Raw genomic sequence first — 24,460 nt, forward strand, 5'->3', positions numbered from 1 at the left:
GCCCAGCTAACCCTCCCAACGCGTGATAGGAGGAGGGTGGGAGGAAGTGGGTGGGGTCACGCACCTCGGAACTTCCGTTCCGAATTCGGAAGCCGCCCCGAGTCCAAATTCTCGATGGTGTCCGCTCTACACCTTTCGCACCTCTGTGGCGGAGACTCCATACTTAACGTTGGAAGCTCGCGCAAAAAACCATAGAGATTAATTTTGAAGAAACCCTTCGCTCCTCCTTTATCAGCGGCGAGCTCCGTTTGGTGGAAGGGTGAACTCAAGCCTGAGAGAAGACGGGGGGGGGGGGAATGGCACGGGAATGTGAAGCAGGGGATAAAATTGAGATTCCTCGCGATGCGCGCACAGTCTGTTAAGAGGAATCATAGAAGTGTAGAGTTGGAAGGTACCCAAGGGTCATCTAGCCCAACCCCCTGCAATGTAGGGTGATGCAATTTACATGAAATCGGTTCTGTATAGGTTAGCAATAAAATAATTTTTGTTTCTTTTGTAGTATTTGAGTGAAGATCCGCATCTGTGACATTATCCTTTGCCAACAAAAATCGAACAGCTAGCTGCCTTTACGACCAGCCCCAGCTCTCATATAAAGCATTGCTCTGCTTTCCTTTGGACCATCAGTGAGGCCGAGAGGGGGGGGGTCTTGTCGCCTGGGCAGCCCAGGGCCTCTATGCACACTGCCCGGACTTGCTCCCCGGAGAGGTCACTTCTGTGCTGCTAAAGTAGCGGTTTGACTTCACGCCCGGAAGCATACTCCAGTCCAGATTGTCCCTCGAAACAGACGGATGCCAGCATTGCAGTGGCTGATTCGAGTGTGGCGTTGATTGCACCTGTCACGTCACCCCTATTTACTCGCCTTGAACTAAAACGCCCTCAGTCTTTTCGCAAAGGTAAAACCATGACTTCGGTGGGAATAAGGTTGCAACCCTACACCCGCTGGGGCTCTAGTTCTGACCTGGGGTAAAGCCTCATCGAACTCAATGGAGGAGATTTCTGTGTATCGATGTGCTGTTACCTGGGAGTAGGTCCCATAGCATGCTTTTTTGATATTGGATTATATTTCCCCTCTTTGTTGACCGTGTATTTTTAACTTGATCGTATTCTCGTTCGCAACTTGGGTATAAAGAGGAGGGCATATTAAACGCCCTATTTGACTGGGTAGGGTAGCACGCTGCGCCACTCGCTGCCTCGAGCGCCACGCGCCGCCTTGTCCCCTCCACTATGCCCCGCCTCTTTCTCTCCAGCGGCCGAATTGGCTGGCTCGCGGCGTTCTGCGCCTGTGGGTATGCGACGGAGCAGCGGCTGTGACGTCATCCCCAGGCGTCCGGGAGGCTGCCCGGGCTCGGCCCACGTAGGGCGGCGCGTTACCTTTCTCTCTCTCTCCGGCGAGCAGGGCTGGTGGGGGTGTCATGGCTCCCGCCGCCGCCGCGCAGCCTCCGGAGGTTCAGTTCGCACAGAGGCTGGCCGCCAACGAGAAGCGAGTTCGGGACCGGGCGCTGAAGAAGCTGCGCGGCTACCTCGCTCTCCGGACTCGGAGCCCGGCGAGTAAGAGCGGGGAAGGGATGCGGGGGAAGCACGTGGCGCTGGTGGGGCAGAGCAGCCGGGCGCCCCGGGTTGCTGGAGCGGCGGAGAGGGCAGCGCGTGGGGCAGAAGAACAGCCGCCCGAAGCAGCGACAGGACTGAGGAGGGAAAGGCGGGCGTGGGGTTGAGCGGGCACGTGGGTGCCGGGACGTGAGGTGCTTGCAACTGGGCTCTGCTTCTCAGGTACCGTGTGAACTACTGAGGGTCGGTGTGATAAGCGAGTGTGGAGTCATGGTACGGTTGAAGGGGAGGCGCCGCTCTTCATGGGCAAATAGGCTCCCGTTATCTCTAGGGGTTAGGGGCTTTTTGTAGGACAGACTGGAGAAACTTGCCTCCTTTTACTTCTGTTGCTCCAGGTACCTTTAGCCAGGAAGAATGGCTGAAAATATGGAAAGGACTGTTCTATTGCATGTGGATGCAGGATAAACCCCTGCTTCAGGTATGTACAATCTGTGTAAGGATGCATTGCCGTTGAATGGAGCAGTTGTCTATGGACCTTGCCTGCTCCACCCTCTGGAGCAGTGTAATGGCTGGAGGGGACATTGTGGCCCTTCATCGTGCACTGATGTTGCTTATGCTTTTATTCGTGTATTTTCCCCCTCTGGCATGTTACAGTATATGGGGGTAACAAAATGCTCATTGTTCAGTTGGATTTTGGAGGTGATTTTTCCTTTGTCCCCAAAACAACATGAAAGACAATTGTACAGGGTGAGGAGTGTGGTAAGTAAATAGTAAGTGGTTGAAATTTGGAGACATGTTTGCTACTGTACAGGTAGCACAGAAGACTATGTTATAGGTCTGTCTCTGACCAACTTCTGCATTGAAATGTCCACCCTGTTTTGGGTAAGAAGGTTTTTCATTTGTCTACTATTTCAGACCACTGTGATAATATATTTTGACCTTATTGGTCAAATTCTCAAATAGTCTTTTCTTTGTTTGGGGGAGTTTAGAAAGCAGTTTCAGTGTTTGGGAGTGAGGAGGTAGTTTCTGAAATAGAAAAATGGAATCTACTCTTGGAACACTGTATACTAAAAAAAATCCTTTCATTTTTAGGAGGAGTTATCGAACAATATAGCACAACTTACCCATGTAATAGAGAATATAGATGCCTGTAAGTTATTTTTAATTTTTTTAGTTTTTACTTTTAATATATGTTATGGGGTTTCTAGCCAAGTTTGTTTGTTCTGCTTATTAGCATATGATGTCCTGAAGCATTGTCTTCATTTTGTATGAAAACCACATGAATAGCCCATTATTATTTTTTGAGGGCAGTGTTTGGAGAACCACTGTTTGCTGCAGAACTGCGTATCTTACTACATATAAGAGGCTCTATTGGTCACAAGGTGAAATTCTTATGCATCATCAAGACTCCTGTAGAACTCATCAGTGCAGGCAGCTATACTTAACCATAGAATTCAGCTGAAACATGTGGAATGCTAGGTCAGACATTCTCTCCATCTGTACCGAGCAGTTTTGAGAAGCAACTGGAATAACATGTGAATAGGTCCTGTGTATATTTCTGTTTGCTGGAGGAGATGGACTGCAAGAAGATCAAACCTATCCATTCTTAAGGAAATCAGCCCTGAGTGATCACTGGAAGGACAGATCGTGAAGCTGAGGCTCCAATACTTTGGCCACCTCATGAAAAGACTCCTGAGAAGAGAAGAAAAGACCCTGATGTTGGGAAAGATGGAGGGCACAAGGAGAAGGGGACGACAGAGGACAAGATGGTTGGAGAGTGTTCTTGAAGCTACCAGCATGAGTTTGACCAAGCTGAGGGAGGCAGTGGAAGACAGGAGTGCCTGGCGTACTCTGGTCCATGGGATCACGAAGAGTCGGACACGACTAAACAACAACAAATATTTCTGTTGGGAGAATAAAATGTCAGATCCCTCTGGATAAATCTTGGAAGATTAGGCCTTGGGGAGTGGGTTGGATTTGATGACTTTCAGATCCTTGCCAAGCCCTTCAGGTTTTTTGCTTCAGCAGCACACTGATGGCTTTGTGCTTCCTTCACTTATTGAGAACAGAGAGATAATTAACTACCATTGTTCACCTTGGAGTTGTCTTAATTGTCCTTCACATGTGAAAATAGCTAGAATCCTGCTGGCCACATCTAGTCCAGCATCCTGCTCACAGTGGCCAGCCAGATGCCTCTGAGAAGCCTATAACTAGGGCCTGACTGCAGAAGTGCTCTCCACACTTATGAATCCCAGGAACTCGTATTCAGCAGCATACTGCCTCTAACCCTAGAGGCAGCATAACCAGCCATCATGGCTAGGGGCCATTTGTAGCCTTATCTTTCATGAATCGATTAAATCCTCTTTTCAAGCCATCTGAGTTGGTGGTTGTCGTTACATCTTGTGAAAACAGTTCTACAGTAGCTAGCATTTATTTGTTTATTTATCATTTTCTGTATACATTTTAAGGTGATGTAAATAATGCAATAAAAACAGTTTAAAACAATACAGAAAATAGTGGATAAAAATAAATGCAAAATAGACACCAGTGACAGATACCTATTCACCCTGCTGGGAAAGTGTCATAACAAAGATGTCTTCAATTGTTTCTGGAAAATGCAAATAGTGGGCACCTGTCATATTGGTACAGGAATGCTGTTCCACAAAACACACTAAAATCCTGCATTAGAAGAAGAGGAGTTTGGATTTGATATCCCGCCTTTCACTCCCCTTCAGGAGTCTCAAAGCGGCTAACATTCTCCTTTCCCTTCCTCCCCCACAACAAACACTCTGTGAGGTGAGTGGGGCTGAGAGACTTCAGAGAAGTGTGACTAGCCCAAGGTCACCCAGCAGCTGCATGTGGAGGAGCGGAGACGCGAACCCGGTTCCCCAGATTACGAGACTACCGCTCTTAACCACTACACCACACTGGCTCCACTTACTGTGGAGCAAGCTTCTGAAAGCTTTGGAACTTGTAGGAAAATCTCTTCTGCAGACTGCAATGACCAACTTGGGTAGATAGAGGATAAAGCCATCTGTCAAGTACACATTGTGTGAAGAAGTACTATCTTTTGTCTCTGCTGAATCTTCTAACATTCCGCTTCATTGGGTGGTCTCACTTTTTGTATTATGAGAGAGAGAAACTATCCGCTTTTATCACATTGCACATAATTTTTTACACCTCGTATGCATTTCCCACCTTACAGTACTCAACTTTCTTTTAAACTGCAAGCTTCAGCTTTGTATTTTCCCCCTCCATTTGTGAAAGGTGTAGTGAAAATGTTTTGAACTAACACAGCTTGTATGGAACTTTAAAGCTGCCTCTATTTATTTCACTGCAGGGCATTTGTTCATTCAGACTTTCTGGCAGACCATGAACCGTGAGTGGAATGGAATAGACAACCTGCGCTTAGATAAATTTTACATGGTAAAAGCTGTTTCTTCTACCGTCTTTTAAAGGAGCATAATCAGTGGTGTGGGGTGAAAAAATTTCCACTTTTTGGATTGCCCTGTTTCGTAAAATTAGGTAGTAGCATAATGAATGAACACAACACAAGTAAGATCCAGCAATGGGAATAGATAGAGAACTCTATAAATCTAAAGTTAGAATTCACATTTTTAAACCAGAGTGGAGAGACGTGAACATGTCATGTTTAATCTTTACTGTTGTGTGCTGGGGGATTTTGGTGTTATGGAGAAACCTTGCATGAGTTCTGCAGTCCCACCATACTTCCGTAATCCATTTAGCATCAAGAGAAGACTTTAAATTTCTGTATGTGAAGTTACGTTCTTACAAAAACAGGAAAATCGGCTATAATCCTATAAGTGCTGATTTGAGGGTAAAGCCAAATCAAAACAGTAGGTGTTATAGACATGTATAAGGTTGCATGGATGGTTAAGATGTTTGTCAACAAAGTGATGATTTCCTATCAATTGAAACATGATGGGATGCATCTTTTTCTAACCTAGTTGATCCGCATGGTGCTGAGACAGTCCTTTGAAGTACTGAAAAGAAATGGATGGAATGAAAGGTAGGTGGCACCTCTGGGGAGTGTGTGTGAGAGAGAGAGAGAGAGACAGACAGACAGACAGAAACTGCTCTTGCTCACTCTAAATCTATTGATGAATTACCAATAAAAAAAATTTCACAATCCCTGATAAGCATTATAGAACCATAGAATTTTAGAGTTGGAAGGGACCCTGAGGATCATCTAGCCCAGCCCCCTGCAATGCAGGAATATGTAGCTGTCCCATATGGTGATCAAACCTATAACCTGGGCATTTTTGGCACCAAGCTGTAACCAGCTGAGCTATCCAGGCTGACATAATGGGCCTCATCCCAAAAACTCATCTTGTGCTCACTTCCTTTATACATATTTTTCTGCAAATCTGGTTTTGTATTCCAAGCAGCAATTCTAAGATAAATTGAACACATATGTGACATATTTCCAGGTAGACATACATTAACGGCAGTGTTAAAACTTGTACTACAGCCATAAATTGAATAGCAATAGTAAGAATACTTCACTGGGGATTATTCATCCATAACATCCATAGAGGTGGGCCTATATAAAGTAGCAATACAATAATAATAAAAATTTCTTATAATTAAATTTCAGTGGCTCTGCTATTATTTTCTCCTACACACTTGCATCCTGCCTTTTATGCACACAATAAATTTTGTTGCTGAAGAAAAAAGAGGCACATGGCCTATTTGTTAAAACGGTCTCAGTGCAACCCACTAGAAATACCAGATTGTGCTCCTAGAAGAAAATAAAGGTTTGAGTAGAGGTGCAGTAGATTAATCGCACTGTGAGAAAAGTTAGGAATTGTTTAATAGTTAAAATCTGTGTTGTATCTATTTCCGATCTATATAAAATCTTCATTGCTTAGCTGCGATTCCCATGAATCCTGTGCAAGTTGTGTCAGCTGTGCAAATTATACCAATGTACATATTTGCTTGACCAAAAAAATTAATGGCCATTGAAAATTTTGGATTTTGAAGTCCTACCATCTTTTTTTTTATATATATAAAAATTTTATTGGTTTTTCACATTTTATAAAGACATAACACACACGTAAAAAACAAAGACAAAAAACATGTATAATTTCAGAAATCTTACTTTCTTAACTTAACTTTGGTCCTTGACTTCCCCCCACCCCCCTTCATGCATCCCAATTCCCATAATTATATCAGCAAGTTATTATTTTCCCTCCTTACCATGTTAATATTACTTCTTTTATAAAAAATTATATTCTATCCTAAGTTGGACTCAAAATCCCTTCCATCGATTTCCCATTTTTTATTAAACATCAATCATATTGACTAAACCCAGAAATCATAAATGTTTTTAAAATTCTGTTTTGTTTTCCCCCCCTCCCATCCCCGGTTCGTCCCTTCCCAAGTACTTGTCCAAAATAATAGTTCTTAGCCTGGATTCCTCACATCCGAGGCTTTCAAATCTCTTTCAGTCCCTCTCCACCGGTTTTGTTGGTGGTCCTTTATGTTGGTCTTCTGATCTCGAAGGAGTTCTATCCCAATCAAGCCAGATTTTCTTCCCACAAGGAAACTTAGAGACAACTGCTGCAAAAGTTCCACCAGTCCTTCATGTTCAGAATGGAGGCCCCAATCATATTTCTTCTTTGTTTTAAGTTCTTGAATTCCAAGTACTCCCGGGGCCTCCTCCTTCATCTTTTGCATCTTTTGCTGATTTGTAATCCATGTAATCCAAGGGTCTTCTTGTTTATAATCCACATATGTAGGCTTCTGGTTGTTGCTTTCCATCTGTGCTTTCTCCTTTCCTTGTTTAGTCTCCTTTAGTTCTTGAGATATCTCTTCCAATTCAGCTGCAGGTTTTTTCTCATTCAAAACCTCAATAGATTCAGCAGAGCTGCTTATTCCAGAAGTCAAGGTCGTGAGTTGTTTATTCATAGCCAGACTCTGCTCTTGTAAAATTCCCACAAAGTAAAACATTCTTTCTATTTCAGCTAGTAAATTTCCATCCGCCGCCATTGTAATGTCTCAGAATTCCCCCTAGAGGGAATCTGGTTACTTAGTAGTCTTTTCCCAACAGTCCTTTACCTCGTTCTTTGTTTCTTTGTTTCCGACCACTTTAATTCAATTGTATCACATTTAGTCCAGAGAGATCTTAAGTAACACGCTCTTTTTCTTTAAATTGCCCGTTTGACAGCTTTGACAGCTGTCAAACTCCTTTCCTCTTCAACAGGCTCAAAGACAGGACGCTCCCGGGCCCGGGAGGGGGAGAGGTTGTACACAACAAGAGAAACACTTTTAAAATTCCACTCTTACACTCCAGCTCAAAACTTCTTTTATCAAATCATGGAAGTTAATGTCTTTTTAACTCGCCCCAAAGGGGTAGGCTCTCCAACTTAGTTCTTCTGCTGTTGCTTTAAATCGTCTGCAGGAGGGGGGGTGCGGACTTCCCTTTGACACATCCCCCGGTCGTATCAAATTCACGGATAAATATTTTAAAGTCCAAATTCCAATCTACTTACGGGTTGCTTCTTGTCAGGTCCGAATTTAGGGAAAAAAGTCAGCGCTCTTCAGCCATGGCACACGGCTTCGCTCCACCGGGGTAGCGGTTTACTCCCAGCACCACGCCACTCTCCGTACCCTCTCCGTAGCCTTTAAAAAGGCTCTTCGTGGGTCGGGGGGCGCTTAAGGTGCCCACTGAGTCACCAGGTCCGCAGGCATCCGCGCCTGCGGTTTTTGAGGGTCTCCGCGTCGCCGTCGCGGCAAGACCCGTCCCCAGCGGAGCCGATTCCCTCCGGAGCTCGGAGGGAATCCGCCATTAGCTGTTCGCACCAACCCGGAAGTCTGAAGTCCTACCATCTTATATCCAGTGAATTGCTATAAGTAAGTTGTCAGGGAACTGCCATCAGCTCAGAGGAGGGAGGTGGAAGGGCAGTTGGGTTACAGGGAGCTGCCGAAGATCAATGAGCCGGGGGGGGGAGGCAGGTCCCCCCTTTGCCCACGCCCTCTCTGCGCTCACTGCGCTCTCTGCAGTAGGCTTACGCGCAGAGAGGCGAGGCGTAGGATGGGGGTCAAAAGACTGCTATGCTGGGGAAAGTTTAAGGTCCGCCCACTCCCAGATTCTGCTAGCGACTGAGCAGACATGGAATTGAGACGTTCTGCATTGTGAATGTTTTGGACAGATAATAAAGCCTTGAAAAGACTAGTGGGAGTCTTGCCTGTTCGCTCTCGAGCAACCACGCCGGCATTCGTAACATAAGTGTCCCATTGGCATAAGGGTGCAGTGGGACACCTGCTCCCACCATGCCCCCTAAATCTGTTGTGGGGTTCCCCCGAACCCTTCAGAGCAGATGGTGTGGGGCAGTCCTGTTGCACAAGCTGGAAACCTTTATACTGCATTGGATACAAACAAAAGTTTAGAGCTGTGTTTTCCAAACTTGGGGTTTCAGCTGTTTGGGGACTACAGTTCCCGTCAACCCTAACCTCTGGTCCTGCTAGCTAGGGATGATGGGAGTTGTAGTCCCAAAAGCTGGAGACCCACATTTGGGAAACACTGGTTTAGGGGCTTAGTGCAGAATTCTAGAATACCTCTACAATTTTAAATTGCATATTACTGACATCACACAGTTTTTTATACGTTAAGTTATTAAAACAAGCTTTCATTAAAGGATTTGTTTGGAGAGGGTAAACCTGTTGGAACTCTCACCCTGGTAAATCACTTAGAGAAGAAAACATCCGATTCACACTGTTGCTCTATTTCAGTGGATCAGATTGTTTTCTGTTTCAAAAGCAGTGGTTACTCTTTTGGAACTGATGCAATGCCATATGACGTTACACAGATGAATGGACCATGCTTTATTTTCTCCCCGCCCCGCTTTTCATCCAGTTTTACTGAGCCATTTCTGAACCTGCTAATGAAGGAGGTTATTCACCCAGACAGCAAGGCTCCTGTTGGGATAAAATTGCATTTTATTGACATCTATCTGGAAGAATTGGCTAAAGTTGGTGCTAAAGAGGTAGGAAACAAAACGTCTCTGTGTATTGCTGTGTAATCTAGCAAGTCTCCTTAAAATATATGCTGAAAACAAGTGCTGTTAATGTCTTCACCTAGGAAGGATATTAAAGTCAAGTTTACTCTCTGTGTGTTTACTATTTGCTTAGGGTGGGCACGCTATCTGATTGATTGTTGCTGTTGTAGTGCTATATAAACATATAAAATCAGATAAAATTTGAAAAATTTTGTTAATGCTTATAAAAGCAAATCCTCACCATGGAGCAACTTGTGGATTGCAGATTTGCTCAACTTTTTATGTTACCTAAAATGTAAAATGTCTTGCTTAAATACAGTGGAAATCACTGGACTTTGTATAATGCTTCCCATCTGACATTACAAAGGGGTGTCAGTAATATCATCATGATATGTGTTTCCATCTTTTTGAAATTGGTCAGGCTATATCAAAAGGAAACAAAATAATCGATAATAATGACAACCTTAACAGATGATAGGATAATACATCATGTCAAATCCTGACAGCATTTCAGTTGGTTACACAGTAATTTATAAATATATATTTAGAAATAAAATATATTTCCTCCTTGTATTTCTGTTGTTGTAGGCTATCATATTGGTTTTAGCCAGCCTGTGTTAGTATCTTTTGGCAAGAGAGAGCTTATCTTCTATGATATATTTACCCCAACTGTAAAATGCTTCTTTCCCCCTGAGTCCTAGCTCTTTTCAAGTAACCTTGGGAATATTCAGATGGGGAAATTTCCCATCTCTTTGAGTAGAATTGGAATAGGTGGGCCAGGTTGATGTTGAACTAACCATGTATTTTATTTTTTTGCAGCTCACCGCAGACCAGAATCTCAAATTTATAGAACCATTCTGCAAAATCATTGCCAAGACCAAGGAGTATGTTATATAGCTATGTTTTGCTGCTTGACTCTGAACTTAAAGGGTTGTCGGGGGGGGCTTCTTCTTAAATAGTAGATAACGTCTGGATAGACTCGCAGAGCATAATTAAAACAGAAGAAGCGAGATAGTGAAATGTTCAGTTTGTGAAGCAAAGCTTTCTTTTGTGTGCCTTGAAATGAAAGTGTGTAGCTATGGGAACTGCATGAGTTCCTTTTATACTGATGATAAAAAAGCTAGTTTCTGATCCTCGGGCGCTACTATGGTGATATTGAAGAAAACCCTGGGCGAATCCAAAGACGGCAGCTTCTGATTCACAATCTATGTGATTGACTTATTGGTAGTTCTTTTATTTACTCTTTGCAAATGGCATACAATTTTTGCAATTTTAATGGGTTAGTTTTTGATAGATCGGAAAGAGGGTCCATAAATTGGAATGCTTTTGTGATGCTTCTTCCCCCCCCCTTCTTCCCCCCTTAATGGTTCAGTCATCTTTTGCTGCAAGTCATAATCCGTGGCATCTTTGAAACCATTGTTGATCAGTCCCCGTTTGCTATAGAAGATTTAATGAAAGAACTGAAAGCGGGGAGCGATGATGACTTATCAGAAGAAGATGAAAGTAATGAAGGAGAGAATGAGCCAGTCAAAGGTATGGGTCTGGCCACAGTAATAACTGTAACTTCTAGAATGGATTCCTGTCATGTCTTCTGCTTTGAAAACTTCAACTCAGAATGCAACCATCTGCTTACGAGTGAAAGTGAGCTCATGGGAGCATGTGACACCTGTGGGAGCAGTCTTTCCTAGCCCCACCTAGAGATATCAGGGATTGAACCTAGAAGCCTGTGTGTGCAAAGCTTAGTACTCTGTCTCCTTTTAAAATTTCCCCACCTTTCTGGCCACTGTTTTAACATGACACATGCGTCCTTCCCCTGAGGGTAAAGGGAGATGGTGTGCACGCGCGCACTGTCCTTAAGGTGCTGGTGTGCAACATTAAACATCTAACAATGAAGGCTGTTATGGATTTCACATTTGGTGCTCTGTTAAATGTGTTGCTTTTATCCTGCAGGCACAGACTTGCCAAGCAAACATTCCCTAGATTCAGAGGCACCAGACAACCTTTTAGAAGATGCAGATGATAACATTGGGCCTGTTCTCCAGGTGTGTATAGTCTTTGACAACATACTAATTTCTGTAGGGTCTGAGCACTAGGGAATTGCCTTGTTAAATCTGATTGAGTTTGATGGCTGCTCTCTTATAAATGAAAAGCTCTCGCAAACAATATTCAACTAGCCTAATGAACTTTTTTTCTTTGAAAACTGATAGAAGACCATTTTTATTGTCTTGCTTGATTTAAACGTAGATCAAATTGCTGGTTCTCGAAGTGCAAGACCTGGAGCACAAGTGAATGTTGTGCAGTTTTGTGAGTGTTGGACTCACAAGATTTCCTGAAGTGTGGTTCCTATTGGGATTTATGAAAGTGAGGCCTGACTGCTGTAGGATCAGTAACCAAAGGCCTGAGGATGTGAAGGAGCATGGCTGAGAGAATGAGTGTGCTTGGACTGGTGGGGAAGAAGCACAGGGAGTTGAGCTGGACAGAGATACTCCATTGGGCATGCATAGGCAAACTCTGCCCTCCAGATGTTTTGGGACTACAACTCCCATCATCCCTAGCTAACAGGACCAGTGGTCAGCGATGATGGGAATTGTAGTCTCAAAAAATCTGGAAGGCAGAGTTTGCTTATGCCTGCCATTGGGGTTTTCCAATTTGGAGTAAGTACAAAATCAGTAAATTAGTATCTTAAGTGGTTCTGTGCTAAATGATTGAATGCAGCTGATCTGTGTTTCTGTAATGCCTTCCTCTTTTATGTTTACAGTTTGATTATAAAACTGTTGGCGACACACTGTTTGAATTGGCCAGCAGAAAAAACACACCTGCTTATAACAGAAAGTGCCTGTACAAAGTAGTGAAAAAGTAAGTTCCTATGTAATAAATGTTCCTTCTGATTGTGCTCACTTACCTGATTATCCTCTTTCCTTTCACTTTCTGGAGTCCCAACACCCCTGCCCTTTTATCTTTTGCTTCCCCATAGTACCTGTCAGCTCTTCATTTTTGGGTGTAACTGAGACAACATAATTCCTTTCCACTTATTTTTCAGGTTCCAAAATCTTGCAGAAGGTGAGGCTTCAAGAACATCTGCTACTGTTTCGTTTCCATGAAGAATTGTACAGTAACAGAGGAAAGAAAATGCAGTCATGTTAAATTTGCAACAGATATCTTATGTTCACCTGAAAGGGCTTCTTTTAGGGACATTTATATCACCTCTTATAGAATTAAAGAGTTGGAAGGGATCATGAGGGTCATCTAGTCCAACCTCCATCACAACCTACTGGAAAATTGGTTGTATCCTAACATTAGTCACGCTTGGGGCTGACCCATTGAAATAAATGGATGGGACTAACTTTGGTCTGTTTATCTTAATGAGTAGAACTTAGCTAGATACAACTGTGTCCAGTATCGCATGGCACTCTAAGGCAGGAGTAGGGGGACCTGTGGCCCTCCAAGTGTTGGACACCAACTCGCATCCTCCTTGGGATGATGGGGGCTGGAGACCACACATTCCCCACCCCTGCTCTTAAAGAAGCATAGACAGCCTGCAGCCTCATAACCACATGTGGCTCTCTGCTCAATTGCAAGTGGGTGGTAAATAAGGGAGGAATTGATTGGGGGTGTGTGGAAGGGGCTGACTTAAAGGAAGAGGGTGGCAGAAAGAAAGAGAGAGGGAAGGGGTGCCCACCCAATCTTTGCTTCAGCCCAGCCAATTACCAGCATATAGCCACTGATAGATAAGCCCCAAAGGTTGGCCGTTCCTGCCTTTGGGGAGATGTGATAAGGTCTTGCCCTTCTCTTTGAATGAACAGTTTGTTCTGCTTGGCATTTAAGATAATGGAGAAAGATACACACCAGAACAGCTGTCACCAGTCAGGCTCACTCCAGGGGCTGATGGGAGGTGCTGTCTGACCACATCTGGAGGCCACCAAGTTGGTGATGGCTGGACTAAAGTATAGGTAGAGAAAAGAGAGTGTTGTATGGGTGAAGGACCTCTGAGCCACTATTTGCTTGGGGGCAACTCTCACTCCAGTCTTCTCTCACTTCAGGGACCTTTCCACAGGATGACTTCCCTGAAGACGTTTCTACAGATGAAGATGATGATACCTTCAGCAGGAGGAAGTGGAAAAGGAAATCTGGCAAACCCTTGGATAAAACACAACCAGAAAAAGAAGGTGAGGTTGCTACCAGGATGCAATATCCTAACTTAGCCTGCAATCCCATGCAAACTTTGCTGGGAGGGTAAACCCTATGGAACTCAGAACTCAGAAAGACTTCCATGTAGAATCATAGAATGGTAGAGTTGGAAGGGACTCCAAAGGTTATCTAGCACAACGCCCTGTAATGTTGGAATCCCAATATGTGTTCCCCCATCCAATTTGAAACGATTCTGGACCCTGCTTAGCTTTGCACATGTGCTAGCAGTTCTATTGTTGTGCCACTAGGAGGAAAACACCTGGAGATGAACCCAGGGCCTTGTTGTAGGATTTCACTTTTAAGTGTCTTTTCTTTTAATTTCTTTAAGTAACTGACCAACTCTAACTGAACTTCACTATGATAATAAATTGTCTCTGCTGGAAATTAGAAATAGCTGTTGCTGTTGGAGTATTAGCCGGAAGGGAGTGGAAGCTTTGCAGTGGCCTCAAGTTTTCTTTGTGTATTTAAAAGCATTTCTATACCCCTGGCGAGTAAAAATCCTAAAGCAGTTTACAGAGTTCAGAAATCTATTGAAATCATATCTTAGAAAAAGCAAATGCCACAGATAATAATCAAAAATACAAGATGCCGACAGAAGACTTGGCAAGTCTTGATTGTGTTACAAAATCAAGCACTCTCAATAGGATTTCTGCATGCTGTGCTCGCAGTGTTGAATCAATAGGCTGGCCAGCCTTTTCTCTCCAGACTCTGGACATTTTGAAATGGGACTCAGCCAAATTCTCCTGACTCTCCTCTGAAACTGCAGACAGTGCTATTTTGTATTTCTTTTCATCTCTTTATTTGTAACTTTTGTCTTTTTCTTAGATATATGTGTGTATATTTTTGTGTGCGTATCTGAACAGGGCTTATTAAAATATCTAACATGAAAACCAATGACAAGACAGTGGTACCTCAGTTTTCGAACGTAATCCATTCCGGAAGTCCGTTTGAGTTCCGAAACGTTCGAAAACTGAAAGCGGAAGCCTCAGTAAGGAAGCCATGTTTCCTGTTAGACTTCCAAGGTGTGTTAGAAAACCAAGGCATTTAATCTGGGTTTTCGGCATTTGAGTTCCGAAACATTTGACTACGGAGGCATTCAAAAACCGAGGTGGTGGTACTATAGTTGTTCTCATCAGCTCTGTTAACAACAAATACTGTACAATAATAGTATAGCAGCTGCCCTGTTGTGGACAGATCAGTGGCTCATCTTGTTTCGCATTCTGTTTTCCAACAGTGACTGGAGCAGTACCTCTGGGACACGCAGAAGCTGGGTCTAATAGTAGTATCCATTCCTCGATTACTAATCACTCGCCCCAGGAGTTGGGGCCCCCCACTCTTTCTTCAGGTGTAGAGCCCACTTCCCAGGAAGAGAGATAGGAGGCTGCTGCTCAACAGCCTCTTCTTTGAATTTAAAAGCTTCTTTATTTTGTCTTTACAGTTTGTTCTAGAAACATAAAAAATGGTATTGAGGAAGAGGAGGAGAGCCCAGGGCCACAGAAGAAAAAGAAGAAGCGAAAGAGGAAGTCCAGCCAGATGGCTGACTTTGATATAGCTGCTGAATGTAATGAGAAGGGACTGGTCCCTGAGGAAGGATCCAAAGAGCCAAACCAGGACAGTGAATCATTAAATAGTAAGAAAAGACCAAAGAAGTCTTTAAGCATGGAGGTCAGTGAAATGGATTCTTCAGCCGTACCCACTGTAGGTATCAGTGGTGATTCTGTGCTGGAGACCTTGACTTGTTTGGTAAACAGCATAAAGAAACAGCCCAAGAAGAAAAATGGCCGCCTGCGGAAAGTCCCTATAGAATTCACCCATCAAAATGGACAGGCTCATATAAGTACCGAGGAAGATCCCAGCCACTGTGCTGCAGTAGCCTGTGGTAGCAAAGCAATTAAGAAGAAACGGAAAGCAGGGACTGGCGTGATATCTGGGAGCAGTTTTTCTGAAGAGGCTGTTGAGCAGCCCAAAAAGGAAAGCTTGGCAGAATCTGGATGCACAGTGCTCCGAAAAGTTAAATTGAGGAAAAAACAAAATTTGGTCAAGATTAGGGGTTCCAAGCAGAAAATAATCAGCTTGAAAAAGAAAAAGAAAATCAAGGAAGTCCTAAGTTCCATGGAAGAAGCTGTAACTGAAGTTGAAAACAAAAAGAGCAAAAGCAGTGTAAGTAGATCTGTCCTGCAACTTACCATGTCTGGTTCCACCTCAGCTTGGGGGAGCAGGTTGCGGAGGCCTCTCGGGCCACAATAAACATTTTATTGGGCTGCATTTTCTGATGTTCTGCTTTACAGGTACCACCAGATCTGTGTACTTTTGCCTCAAGCAGCTATATTTCCAACACAGATCCTTCTGCTTCTATTTGGAGAGAATGTATATAATGGCTGGTTTTACTAGTAAAACAGGTGACCAGATAGAAGCTAAAGAAGAAAATCAGTCCCCAAATCCCATGTGTTGTTTTTTAAAATTTGTTTTCTGAAACTAAGAAGTTAAAGCTTTAGACAAGCAAAGGCCTCACTACCTGTATTTCCATGAGCATATTTAAATTCTCTACTCCTGGTCTGATTGCTGTTGGCCAGTTTAATGGATTTTCTCATACTAATGCAGACATTCTCTTGTCTTTCCAGATGAAGTCATGCAGTTTCAGTGCGTGGCTTGTCTAATGTTTGTGGTCTTAAAGGTTGAGGGAGTTATGTGATCTAGCTGTACAAAAAGGAGTGGAAGTCATGGACATTTTGCAGTGTATATAGACTATATTGTATGTGGTTTGCTAACAAGGCTCCTGTGAGCACCAGTAGACCTAGTGCCTCCTACGTTGCCTGCAAAAGGCCCCTCATAAATATCCCCTCAGTGCATGAGAAACTGCTCTGGCTCAGCCTTTTTTCACATTCAGCACATCCCCATTTAATACAATAGTGGGTGGTGAGATGGAGCAGGGACTGAGCCACTGCTGCTTACCAGGAAGGAGAGGAGAAGCAGTGGGCTCAGCTGGGTGCAGGTGCATCAGCAAGAGCTAGTCCAGCACTCCTGCCGGACCATTTCCACCAAGGCCCCTGGTGCTGTTCAGCATCATATTACTGCGTCCAGACTCTCCTAATTGGTCTCTGCTAATTGCTCTTTTCTCTCCCTGCAGGAAACAGGTGGCGCTGCTGTGCTGCTAAGGAACAAGAAGGCAAAGACGGGAAATGATTTTGTGAAATTTGAAAAGACAACTCTACCAAAGCCAGTGTTCTTTAGAAAAGCTAAAGGCAGCATTTCCCCCATGCAGGTATAGTGACAAAGATGCTATAATTTGTAGCTAAAGCAGGGGCAGGGAGCCCATTTCAGCCCAAACGCCACATTCCCTTCAAGGCAACCTTTCAGGGACCACATGCCAGAGGTGTGGAGAGCGGTTGTGTGAGGAAAGGCCTGACATGCTCCCTTTTTTCTTCCTTTCATGAAAATGCTGGAGGCTTGCATGCCATGCTTGCTATCTCCTAACAAACTTTAGGCATAGAATTTTCAGAATTACTCGTCTCTGAGCCAAACTGCATGTGACCACATTAATTGTGTATTTGTATTTGAGGAGCAGAGTTTTAATATTTTTGGGGGGGCACATAACATCAGCTTGCAGTGAGGGGTGATAATTATTAGGATCCCATACTGCAATTGCAGTTAGGGAAAAATATCCCACTGGCACTAATGGGAACTTTCCCCCAAAGCTTATTGGTCACACCTAGGTGTCTGCAAAGTATATTCAGTAGGAATTGTATTTATATATTAAAATGTTTTCCTGTACAAAACACACCAGAACTTAAGTGAATATTTAATACTGCACAAAACTGCAAATATTCAGTCTTTCAGAAACTGTAAACTACTGAAGATGATGAACTGTGTTTTTGGGAAGCACCTCAGATAGTAGAGAGACACAAAAGTGTTTTTATAAAGGGAAGGGTCCAGAAAACCAACTTTATCTACCACTTTAATCTCTCTTTGTAGTTAAGCAAGCTGCAATCTTCCAACTCCAAAAAGGTCACCTTTGGACTGAGTAAAAACATGACTGCTGGTGAGTTCAAAATGACTTCAAACCTTGTTGCTTCTCTGAAAACAGGCAGGTAAAACAGTGGAAGGTTTGATGCAATTTTAAATAGCAGTTGCTAAATGCTGTCTGTGCATGTAATTGTGGTAAGAATTTACTTCTACACCAGCTGTTTATTGCCCAGGTGAGGGAACATCTTTTAAATAAAACACAGAACCAAGAGGAAAATGGCATGCATGGCTCCATTCTGAGGTCAGTTTCCCAACATTTACCTTGGGTGCCCCAAGCCATTTGGCTTCAACTATTACACTTTAAGTAGGGTAACCAAGCCTCAGGGTAAAAGCCTCAGCGCCTAGGGCTTGCCGATCGAAAGGTCAGCGGTTCGAATCCCCGCAGCAGGGTGCACTCCGGTCCCAGCGCCTGCCAACCTAGCAGTTCGAAAGCACCCCCGGGTGCAAGTAGATAAATAGGGACCGCTTACTAGCGGGAAGGTAAACGGCGTTTCCGTGTGCTGCGCTGGCTCGCCAGATGCAGCTTTGTCACTCTGGCCACGTGACTCGGAAGTGTCTCCGGACAGCGCTGGCCCCCGGCCTCTTGAGTGAGATGGGCGCACAACCCCAGAGTCTGTCAAGACTGGCCCGTACGGGCAGGGGTACCTTTACCTTTACCTTTTTTATCACACTTTAACCCAGTTGCCTTAGCCACCAGGCCTTCAATAGTGGCTGTAGACATTCCAATCCCATATCTTACTTCCCTTTCCCCAAAACATCTGGAGGAGCTTCAAGGAGATGCTGGATTTACATCCTACTGTTGACTCAAAACAGACATAGCAAAACATACTGGCTGGCTCGTCACTTTTAGGGTTAGATAAGATTACATGTTTATAGCTTAACAAGCATGAGGGTTGCAAATTGCAGGCACACAGGAATTGTTGACTGATGCATTCTGTCCAAAGGTTAAATGCATTTAATATTGAAACAAAGACAAAATCCATATCTAATGTCTTAATCAACTACCAGAAATTTGCCTCATTGTGATTTATACTTAACTCTTTAGCACTGCCTTTTGTACCACACAGAGCAGTGTGCAACCATTAAAACACAACATTCCTTTAACAATATAAAACAAACCAATATAAAAATGAGGAGGTATCACAGTTAAAAGCCCCAAACCGATTTCGCCATGTGTAAAGCATCAGCCTGGCAAGCAAAAAGCAAAAGTTTTCACCAATCAGTGTGTGGGAGGGGTTCAAATGAACACCGCAAGTTGAGGTACACCATAGCCTACCTGCAGCCAGCAAGAAGGCTCTTCTCTTTCATAGTAACTTATCTTGTATCCACCATAGGTTCGACAAAAAGAAGGGCCTCCCCACCAGCCCTTAGGGCACAAGTAATCTAGTACAGTCATACCTTGGCTCCCGAACTGTGAGTGTTCTGGTTTGTGAACATTCTCGGGAACCCGAACGTCCAACAGGGCTTCTGCGGCTTCCGATTGGCTGCAGGAGGTTCCTGCAGTCCTTCAGAAGCCGCGCTTTGGTTTTTGAATGTTTTGCAAGTCAAACAGGCTTCCGGAACGGATTCCGTTTGACTTAGAAGGTACGACTGTACAATTGTCAAACAGGTTTATGGAAGAAGAGGGAAGAAGCTGCTGTCTGTGACACCACTGAGGTGGGAACAAACCTCTCATTAGATTCACCACCATCTGGGCTGAAAAGGAGATTCTGCGCCCCATATGAACTCTGTCCCTGAGCACATCAACAGCTAATAGTCATTAATGGCTATACCCTGCGTATCAGAAACACCATGCCTCTGAACAGTAGTTGCTGGGGAACATGATTAAGAGAATGGTATTCTTGGTCTTATGTCCTGTTGTGAGCATCCCATAGGCCTCTTGTTTTGCCATTGTGGGAAACAGGATGTTGGGAAACAGACAGACCTTTAGGTCAGGCCCAATTGACACATGTGGTCTGGCGTACCAAAGCAGACAGGCTCTTTGGTAATAAGTATAGAATACTTTCGGTCTGCAGTGTTCCATTTGTTCCCCCAGAATCTCTCTGGATTCCTTCTGTGCACAAACAGCTCTAGCAACCATCGAAATGTTTGCACATGCTTGATAACAATATGATGCAATACTCAAGTTTTTGCTTTTTAATCTTTCCTTTGGCAGAATTTAAGACGACAGACAAAAGTATCCTGGTCACCCCAGAGGGAGCCTCCCGGGTGGCTTTCAATCCTGAGCAAAAACCATCTCACGGGGTGCTGAAGTCCCCTGCCAGCTCTTCTGCAGAAGCAACACCTCAAATGAAGAAATCCCTTTTAATCCCAACTAAGAAAAGACCAACTGCTATTGACTTCTTCTAAGCCGATAAGGAGAGGAGTAGTTTTTGTGCAGAACAGTCCAGTATAACCAGTTGCTTCTGGAGGTATTTTGGGAATCTTCCTTTTCAAGTTAATGGGATAGTATACATAAGGTTCTGATTGTGTGACCCTTGGTGCTGTCAACTGTAATAAGCACCTATTTGGCTGTACATTGAGACTGTTTTGTGTATGCTGTTAAACAAAAGAAAGGTAATGGCACATGACCTTAGGGTTCCATTTATGGAGGCCCATCTTTTATTTTATTTTTGAAATAACCCTATCACATTGTGAATGAATGTGTACAGATTTGTTCTGAACTGTTGTTGCTTGCACTCTTTTAATCATTGGTTGTTGTTTTTCCTAGTGAAGAGGTTTTTGGCATTTATTGGCTTAATTCCATGGGAGCTAAGAAGTACACAACCCCTCTCACATGCTTCCCGTTCTGCTTTTCCTTCTTTCCCTTTCAAGCCATTTTCTCTTATCTTCCTACCAAAGGGTATGGATTAGAAATGGAATGTCTGTGTTGAGGTGAACTACTTCTGTGGAACAACCGCTTGCACCTCAGTTGGGTAGCCCGCTGCCAACACACATCTCATTACTGTCTATAGCCCAAGTATTCCAGTTGACACATATTTCCTAAGCACTTGAAATAGTGTTGTGGGCTACTTCAGATATGCTTCTCCTTTTTGTGTTAAGAAGGTATGGTGTGTGTGTGTGTGTTTTGTAAATTTTTGCATTTTTATAATGTTCTTATCCCTGGGCCCTTGGATAAAGACTAGGTCTTGGTTATTATCCTCCCTTCATTAAAAGGAGCCAGATTAGTATGGCCTTTATTTATATCTGAAAGCCTTAATGCCTTTTGACACAGGGTAAAGATGGTTTGGATAGTAAGGTGGCTTTGAAAGCAAGGCCATATTTTTAATCTGCAGTGTAAGTTTTAATGATGTTCATCTTACAGTATGCTGACATGATGGTGCCTATCTCCATTCTGTTGATTTCTGTGCAAAACGATAATTTTTTTTGTACCAGATAATTTATTTACTGCAAGTTTTAGACACTCAATCCCTTTTTCTCAAATGCAGCATAGCATGAAGACATAGCCCAGGAAACATTGTGGACATTGACACTGGGTCATGTGGGTTTTTTTATTTTGATGAAGAGATCTTTGTGGTAATATTCTTTGTACTCCAGCTTCAGAATAAATGGGCAGTCACTTCAATTACTATCTCTCCACAGTGCTAATAAAGTTTCAAGCTAATAATACTCTTACTGACTGTTTCACATGTCTTATGTGTTGTGCTGTGTTACTGTCCCCGTCTGTGGCTTGTGGTGTTGTTCTGAGCGTGCTTGGTGGTTGCTGTATCTCCTTGCAGTTTTAAATACTGTGATGTGACTTGGTTAAGACAGACATGCTTGAGTTTTGGAGGTGTCTTGTATCTTGTGTTGTATATGGTCAATTAGCAAACTATAACGGAAGGCATACATCTTAAATAGAAGTATTAATATTGGTTCTTTAAATGGAGTTTAATATAAAAAAAAAGCAACAAATGTGGGGCACTGTGTTGGAAAACTACTTGTTGTGATAAGATAGTGGGGAAGTGGAACCGAAATAAGCCAGTGATTTACTTTCGTACAAGAATATGGACAGCAGTAGTTGTATGTGCATTCTTACGTTGGAGATGTTGTTATAATTCTCCAGCTAGAAAGATGGAACTGTAAAGAGATTGGAGAAGAGTTTCTTTAGTGCTCTGAACCTCAGGGCTTTGTGGTTGCCCTAACAGTCAAAAGATGGTTCTGTTACTGTCAGATGGCAGTGGTGGTTGCTCGTGAGTAATCAGTCAGGACTCAGACCTGTCTTTTACAGGTTTTATTTGGGTGCAAAACTGTTTACAGTGCAGAGCCACAAGTTCATGTCTGCCTCAATCGCTAGCAGAATCCGGGAGTGGTTGTTTCCAGGACCTCCCCCAACATAAGAGCTTTGTCACCCCCAGCCTTTTCCTTCCTTCCTTTGCGTTTTACACCTCTGCGCAGGGTGGGCGATGGAAGGGGCGTGCTTCCCTCCTGGCCGGCTTGGTCAGGAGCAGTGCTGAGACTCCCAGCAGCATCCTCTGGTCCTTTCCCCTCTTCCCCACTGGAGGTGTGGCTTTCCTCACCACAGGAAGAGGAACTGCTTCGCAAGATTTTCAGAGGTTCCCTGTAACCCAACTGCCCCTCTGCTTCCCTACCCTGTTCCGATGGCAGTACCCTGACAGTTACCGAGGCTGTTGCAGGACAAAGGTCAGGGTCAGTATCATTCAAAAGTAGTAGTGGGGGCCCAAGCAAGGCTTCACCATTGATACTTGCCCAAGGGCTCTCTTTATGCTTCCCCCCCCACATCCCCTCAGACTGGTATTGCAAGCAGCACCAGACAACAGGGTCTAGCCACCATTTGAATTCCCCACAATGCCCCTGATATAGCATTAGTTCAAGGCATTGTGGGAGATTTAAAATGGTGGCTAGACCGTGCTGCTGCTAGTCAAGCCTGTCAGGGACCACAGGTAGAGACGTAGGCTCACTAGAGTTAACCAGGGGGCCCCTCATTCATGAGGCTGGCCCTGACAAGACCATCAACACGTCTTGATGAATGTTAAGGTAATGTGAGTGTTGTTGGGACTTTCGGAATGATGGATATTCTAATTTAATGGTTGATTTCTGATGGGGGGGTTGTAAACATGCATGTGTAGGATACATTTTCCTGTTCTTCCGTGTTTCCTGAGAATTTCATCCCAAGATGTTAATTTCAACGAATGATACAATATGCGATGTTTTAATTTAAAACTACATATCTAAACACAAGGTGAAAATAAAAACATGTCCTGTTGTTGATAAGACTACAAAAAGCAGGAATCTCAGCTTTCAAACCAGTTTGACTGTTCTTGGGTGCATTCTAAAAATACCTAGGATTACTATGAGTTATAACTAGTCCTGTTAAAAAGCAGAATTTGCAAATATCTTATTTTTAAAAGAATATTCACTCGGTTTTGTAATTAAACTGGCTTAAATGAAGCAGAATACTGTTTTAAAAAGGTTTGTGTTTAAAGCTTTGTATTTAAAATATTTTAGGAATAAAAACATTTTTTATCAAGCTTTTGTGAGTTGAATGGCATCGTCCTATGACCTCTTTGTTCCCTCCAGTTGTAGGAGCAATTTTTATTTTTCCATTATGCAGCATATACAGCTCAATAACTCCAGATCCATGAAAATGGGCCACTTAAACTTGGCTTTGAAAGAGCACTGTTGCATTTTATTTACATTATTTTGTAGCAGGGAGCCGTATTTATTCAGTCATTAAATTTATATGCCCTGCCTTCTTCCAAAGGAGTCTAGGGCAGCAAAACTGCCAATACTAATAAAGTTCCATTAGACTACTAGTTCCACAGGCAGAGGTCAGGAAGTGAGGTATGACAGCAACAGGGATGGTGTCAGCAGCCCAATCTTCTCCATGTGTTCACTAGGGCTGGCCTTTTTAACATTGTGGTATATCAACAGCTAAATATTATGATGTACTGATATTGCCCAGTCCTATCCTGTACCACTCTGGCTTTTGCAAGCAGGAACGGAATGGGGGCTTAATCAGCCTCTCACTCGCCCCATAGCTGATCAAGAGGTCCCCCTCTGGCTTGTGGGGGACTTCCTCAAACTGCTCCACTGGTGCGCAGGCAGCCGTGCGCCTGCCCACCCCTCAGTGGAGCAGTTTAAGGAAGCCCCCCTGCCACCACCTCCAGCTCACATGTATATCACTAAGCCAATATCACTCACTGCAAATCATGGCCACGTTCCCGGTCCTGCTGCTGCTGTGCTACCCAAGACTAAGACATGGTTTGGCTTAGCATGTCGTCTGAAATAGGCCTTGTTTCTCTTGCTCCAGGCAAACAAGAACAAAGCTTGGTTATATCTTGTGAAACAAGACAAAACATGAAGCTGGGTTCAACCCAGTAAGCTCAACTATGGTTTAGGCCTGGATAGTGTGGTAGTGCCCCTGCCCCAAGAACTACAGGCTTTTGGCTTACTGATATATACAAACCAAGTCATGGAGTGCAGATGACTAATACAGGCACCTGCTCAGTGGCACGAAAAATCTCGGGAAACCTTGGCACTCTGTAAAAAAAGCTCACAATCTTTACATGTATAAGTGTGCCAGAAAAACCACACCACATTTCCCTTGCTTGTACTTCTGTGTTTATTTACAGAAAAACTTTTTTCTCATGTTATCCCTACAAAAATGAGTTTATACAAGGAATAAACAAAGATAGACACGTACACAAAACTAAAAGCCGCACCGGAAAAGCAAGAGAGCC

The 24,460-nt window shown here is 43.6% G+C and overlaps 1 protein-coding gene across 2 annotated transcripts; it reads left to right on the forward strand.

Moving 5' to 3' along the window:
* Positions 1-1,305: 1,305 nt before the first annotated feature.
* On the forward strand, positions 1,306-23,247 carry RRP1B (ribosomal RNA processing 1B). 2 transcript variants are annotated; one of them, XM_028727303.2, is made up of 16 exons: positions 1,306-1,548; positions 1,941-2,023; positions 2,638-2,695; positions 4,886-4,971; positions 5,514-5,575; positions 9,425-9,554; positions 10,386-10,450; positions 10,939-11,099; positions 11,517-11,608; positions 12,325-12,422; positions 12,607-12,626; positions 13,607-13,732; positions 15,193-15,914; positions 16,882-17,016; positions 17,727-17,793; positions 19,933-23,247. In XM_028727303.2, the coding sequence occupies exons 1-16, from the start codon at positions 1,413-1,415 to the stop codon at positions 20,124-20,126; spliced, it is 2,235 nt and encodes a 744-aa protein (XP_028583136.2). In that variant the 5' UTR covers positions 1,306-1,412; the 3' UTR covers positions 20,127-23,247. The 2 variants fall into 2 exon arrangements, with proteins under 2 accessions (XP_028583136.2, XP_077783497.1); XM_077927371.1 differs by lacking the exons at positions 1,306-1,548; positions 2,638-2,695 and having other exon boundaries at positions 1,949-2,023.
* The last annotated feature ends 1,213 nt before the right edge of the window (positions 23,248-24,460 follow it).

Source organism: Podarcis muralis, chromosome 4 (assembly GCF_964188315.1).
Source record: "Podarcis muralis chromosome 4, rPodMur119.hap1.1, whole genome shotgun sequence".
Lineage (NCBI taxonomy): Eukaryota > Metazoa > Chordata > Lepidosauria > Squamata > Lacertidae > Podarcis > Podarcis muralis.